Source organism: Volvox carteri (assembly GCF_000143455.1).
Source record: "Volvox carteri f. nagariensis unplaced genomic scaffold VOLCAscaffold_14, whole genome shotgun sequence".
Classification (NCBI taxonomy): domain Eukaryota; kingdom Viridiplantae; phylum Chlorophyta; class Chlorophyceae; order Chlamydomonadales; family Volvocaceae; genus Volvox; species Volvox carteri.
Window position 1 is genome coordinate 1046451 of NW_003307557.1, and position 5704 is coordinate 1052154.

The 5704-nt window shown below is 60.1% G+C and overlaps 1 protein-coding gene across 1 annotated transcript in view; it reads left to right on the top strand.

Moving 5' to 3' along the window:
• Positions 1–4815: 4815 nt before the first annotated feature.
• The window catches only part of VOLCADRAFT_59248 (uncharacterized protein), a gene marked incomplete at both ends in the record, with an annotated part of 2882 nt that continues 1993 nt past the window's right edge, over positions 4816–5704 (top strand). The window contains 2 exons of the mRNA XM_002949353.1: positions 4816–5221; positions 5619–5683. Coding sequence (XP_002949399.1) covers positions 4816–5221; positions 5619–5683 — 471 coding nt within the window. The remainder of the gene's footprint in view (positions 5222–5618; positions 5684–5704) is intronic.

The window sequence follows — 5704 nt, forward strand, 5'->3', positions numbered from 1 at the left end:
ACAATCCCCACAGCTCACGTCCCTGCTCACACGCACAGACTCGTCCACATGCACCCAACCACTTGCTCCAGAAGAAAACACTTGTCCTCCCCACCTAACTAATCCAACTCCCGCCCCCTATTCCTATTCCTGGATGAACGGATGTACGGCTACTTCCCCCCAACTTCCATAAGGCCCACAAGGCCGGCCGTCGTGCGGGTCCCAGCGCCCGCGAACGGGCCCGGCAGGGTAAGATGGTTGGTACGGCACCTCGCGGCAACCCCCGTGCCAACGGTCACGACGGCAAGCTCCAGCGGCACCTGGCGGCCAAGCAGCTCAGGTACGTTGGAGCAAGTATGCTTAGGTGTGTAAGTTTGTATGTATGTATGTATGTTTGTAAGCATGTCCCTTCCACCTCGGGGAGCTGCTCGGGGGTGGGGGGGGTGGGGGAAATGGTTTAACCGTCAACATCCTGAGCCACTCCAGCAGTCTGTGGTAAACGTCAAGCGAGCCGCGGGGGGGAGGCGTTTGTGAGCGTGTATATAGAGCTTGTGGGCCCTATCGCCCTATCGCCCTCCTTTCCGCCCAGCTCCCCTGTGACAGATTAACTCGGGTTGATCCGGGTTTTTGTTGTGGGGCCGCTCCGAAACTCTCCAAAATCGAGCTGTATCTGGGCCTGTACAGCGTACGGACGACTGGGTTTACGGGCGCGCGTGCGACAAAGGACACGCTCTTACCTTCCCTGTCTTGACTTTGCATATACTCAACCCCTTTTCCCCCCCCCGACCCAATCTTGTTGACCCTTTTGTGGATCCTCCGCATGGGAGCCCGCCACAGCCTCCCCCCCCCTTCCCTCGCTTCCCTCACCCTCGCTTTGAGCGTCTCTTTGACTTTTTCCATGCAATGCCCTCATGACCCACCTTTTGTCCCTATCTCATACCCCCCCTCACACACACCCTCACACACACCCTCACACACGACGATACCGCCCCACACACCGGCACCGCCTCGCGGTCTTCCAGGGATTCCAAGCGACAGGAGCTGTTGGACAGGAAGCGGCGACCAGCGGCCCCTGTGGTGGTGGCTGTGCTGCCCCTGTCAGAGGTGCGTGGCGGGGTGGGGCGGACCTCTCCCCCTGGGTCGCCTCCTCACCTCAGGTGATGTACAGATACCTCGGGTAGTAAATCTCGGGTAGTAAATCTCGGGTGTTGATGTATCGCATGGTATTGATGTGTGTGGTGGATTGCCTCGGTGTCCAGATCGGTAAAGGAGAAACGGTTGTAAGGTGGCTGGTACGGTGTTTTGGTGGCGGTGGTGGTCTGCGTGCGTGTGTGTGGGGGGGGGAGGGGGAGGGGGACTATGTGCATGGAAACAAGGAATGAGCTGCCAGGGTGCATTCAAGGTGTGTGTCTGTGTGTCTGTGTGTGAGGGGGGGATAACACGAACCACTGGCGAATGGAGCAGATACCAAAAACGGGTCGTCCAGGAGAAGATAAATGCTGCTGCTGTGTGTGTGGGGGGGGGGGAGAGAGATGTGCCTGTAGGAAGTGAAAACGACAATGTCCGTAGTGTTCAGGTGTGCGATAATGGCCAGGACAGGAGTTGAAGCTTCTTAAAACGGAAGTGGCCCCTGCCACATCAGGCACGATGCTAGGAAGGGAGTTGGTTCGGCTGGCTATGATGGGGATATGAGTTAATGAGGAGCGAGTGATTTGTAACCCATCACCCGTTCCCCCAATCACCCCCAATCACCCCCAACCACCCCCAACCTTACCTGGGGTTGCGCTTACAGGAGGTGAACGTGTCGCGATTCTGGCACGGCCTCCGCTATTCTTGTGAGCACGGCAGTAGCAGCAGCAGCAGCAGCGCTACAGCCGTAGCCGCTGACGGCGGCGACACCAGCGGCTGCGGCGACATGGAGATGGACCTCCTCATGTCGGCAGGTCCGCTACAGCCCGTTACCGTACACGTCGCTGCCAAGTCTCGTGTACGGCTGACTCTGTTGCCGCCGCCGCCGGTGCGCAACGACCCGCTGGCCGTAGCGGACCTGGCACGCTGTGCGGAAGTAGTGGTGCTGCTACTGCCCGGCGGCGAGCCGTCCGCCCCGGCTAGCGGCGGCGGCGGCGGGAGCAGCGGTGTTGACGTCGCCGGGCAATCGGCTCTGGCAGTGATGCGGGCGATGGGCATGCCGCCGGTCGTGTGTTGCGTTGTCGGCGCTGGCAGCAGCACCGGCAGCGGCGCCGCCGCCGCATCGATGAAGGAGCGGTCAGCGGCGAAGAAGCGAGCTGAAAAAGCGCTGGCGGCGCACCTAGCGGGAGATCACCGAATTCTGCACGCCGATACGGCAGCGGACCTGGCGGCGGTTGTACGACACCTGGCGGAGCATCCGCCAGCGGCCCCGCCGCTCTGGCGGCAGCAGCGTCCCGGCATCATGGTAGAGCGGGCAGAGTACGAGCCGCTGCCGGCTGGGTCCACAGCTGGCGCCGCGCCGCTGGCTGCCGCCGCCGCCGCCGGAATCGCAACCGGCGCCGCCGCCGCTGCCGCCGTTGGCACCCTCGTTGTGTACGGATACATTCGCAGCGCGGGTCTCAGTGCCAATCAGTTGGTAACGGTACCCGGCGCGGGGGATTTCCGGATCCTCGCGATCCACGCGCCAGTGGATCCGAATCCAGCGGGACGGGCGGTGGCGGCGGCGGCGGCGGCAGAACGGCAGTCCGCGGCGGCGGCGAAGCCCGTAGAAGCGGAGGCTGAAACTGCTTCGAGGATGGAGATGGACGAGACGGTTGCGGCGGCGGCGGCGGCAGCGGCGACGTGGGTCAGTGATGCTGGTCAGCTGGGCCCGCTGGTCGCGCAGCCCGACCCTGAGCTCGTCCACCCGCTGGTAGGTCCACCAGTGCATGGTAATGCCGCGGGGTAATGCGCATTCGTGAGTTTTAAACCCCACACGGACTAAGCCAATTGGAAATCCATACCTGCCATTGGGGCATGGCGGGGTGGTCTGGACAAGGGTTTTTCTCGCTCTGTGCTCTTCTCGTGTTATTGACCGTGGATCAATGTGTACGGCATACACGTACGACATTTTCATGTAGACGAAGCTCTTGTGTACGGCAGGTAAGATCGGTGGGAGGGAGCTAAAAGCTGGGTGGCAGACGAGAGGTGCGCATGTGATTGATTTACGCCGGCTGACTAGGGCTGACGTACCGTAGCGGAACTAAAGATTTTACAAAATAAAGATTTTACCGCAAAATTATGGATTTTAATATATTTTACGGAACGAAGTATTTTACCGCATGCTGGCGGATTTTGCCAAGATTTTACGGTACTGTGGATGATTTCCTGGAATTTTACCGGTCCGCAAAGCTACCCAACCATGCAACACCACTGCCCGCCTCCCTCTCACGCATAAGGGGCTATGAGAATTATCACGACACGTCTCAAACTAAGAATCTCCGAATTGTAAACCCCCATCTGGAAGCCAAGCCACCGTGACACGGCCTCCAAACATCCACCAGTCTGTAGCAGCCGCAGATTCTTATGATTGATGAAGGACGCGAGAGCATTGCCGTATATTGTATGGTATGGCCGGCAGCTTGTCAATGAAGCGGTGTTTGGTGAGCTTGCGCTTGCCCATGCTGCTGCAAGAAATAGGTTGATATAGTGATATGTTACAATATTCTGTATAAAATAGTATAAGAGGTAGTGCCGAAAGCCTGTTGTGCGTGAAGGGCCATATGTATTTTACGGCATCGCTCCGAATTCCCTCCCGGGAACTAAAGATTTTACAGAAAGACTCTGAATTTCGCCAAAACATTTTACCGCATGCAAATAATTATTTATTTTGTAAAATCTTTAGTTCCGCTACGGTATTTCCCGTATTTGGCGCAGGTACGGGAGAATGTACCGGAGCCGGGTGCGGAGGAGCAGACCTGGCCGACGGAGGAGGAGATGGAGGTGGCGATGGCGCCGCGGACGCGGCGGCGGAAGGTGCCGGAAGGTACGACAGCGTGCACTGGCGGCATGCCGGGTGGCGGAGGCGCGGGGCTGGGCTTGGAGAGGGGGGGGGATGTGCGGGGGAGGGGGGGGAGAGCGTGTTGGGGGGGGAAGGAAACGAAGGCAGATGGGCGCATGTGTGTAGGTGATGGGGGCTGTGGTTGCTGGTAGGTGTCTGGATGTGTGGTGTGACGGTGTGGGTGTGGGTGCAATATGGGTGAGGGGGGGAGGACGGCTGTGGTGACGGTGCGGCGGCGGTGGTGGCGGTGCACGGCGGCGTGTGTGTTTTGCAGGGACGTCCGAGTACCAGGCGGCTTGGATTTTGGACGGTGAAGAGTACGACGATGAGGATGATGAGGATGAGGGTGACGACGAGGACGATCCGTACGGCATGGACGCCGATGCCGACGGCGGAAGGCCCGCCGCCGGCCGTCGTCAAGGCGCTGGAGGCAGCGGCGACGGCAGCGGCACGAATTCAGACCGGGGGGAGGTTCCGGAGCTGTTGCCCATCCCAGAAGACGACGATGATGATGCCGGTGAGGCTACGAGTGGTAGTGAGGGCAGGAGAGGAAGATGTTTACGTTCCCAAGGGCTTTTTCGGGGGTTGGAGGCCGGCTTTGGTGGTGAGGGATTTGTGGAGTCCATTTAGCACGAAGTTCAAAGCATCAGTACCAGCAGCATCAGCAGCGGCAACAATTGCCGTGGTGTCCATAAATGAATCAATCTACCATTTTAAGTAATCAACCAAGGGCAAATTAGACGCTGCTCGGGTTACCTACACTCGCCCTTCCCTGCCTTCTCGCTGTCCGAACCCCAGCAACGGACGCGGGCGATGTCTCCATGCTAATGGAAGACGACGACGAAGGCGGCGACGGCACCGGCGCCGGAGGCTACGCGGCTGCCCTAGACGCCGCGCGCGCGGCACGCCGCGGCGGCGGCGGCGGCGCCAGCCGCGCAGACGCATCTATTGGTGGTGGTGGTGGTGGTTATGGTGGTAGTGGTGGAGGTGAGGCGGCTCAGCTAGACTTCCCCGACGAGGTGGACGTTCCGCTGGACGTCCCCGCGCGTGTTCGCTTCCAGAAGTACCGCGGGCTGAAGAGCTTGCGGAGCAGCCCCTGGGACCCCAAGGAGTCGCTGCCGCCGGAGTACGGCAGGGTGTTTGCGTTTGAGAATTTCAAGCGGGCGCATAAGCGGGCGAGGGAGGCGCAACAGCGTACGACAGGGGACCTGGACCCGTGTGGCGTGTCGGCAGGTGCGGTGGGCCGTATGGGGCGGATGGGGCGGGTGGCATAGGTAGAGTAGATTGGGGTGGATGGGGGGGGTGTAGGGGCAGTGGTGGGTGGGGTGGGATTGTCAGGTGGGTGGGTGTTAGGTGGTGACGCGGTGCCGGAACGGGAGAGAGCTTAATGTCGTGTCGTGTTTTTGTACCCTCCCACCTCCCCCTCGCCGTCCACCTCAACCTCCACCTCCACCCCAACCCACCCAAGCCATCTACTACCCACATGTCAATAACCACAGGGCCCCAGGGGACCCTCAACCTCAATAGATAAAACAACATCACAAGCCCTAGGCAAATACTAAAACGTGAACAGAAAGGAAGATAGAACAAAAAAGAACATGAACTCCTTGGCTGTGGTGGGCTGTCGCAGGTAGCTATGCGGCCATCCGCATTGGTGGAGTGCCCCCCGCCGCCGCCGCAAGGGTGACGGCCCACGTCGCCGCCGCCGCCGCTGCA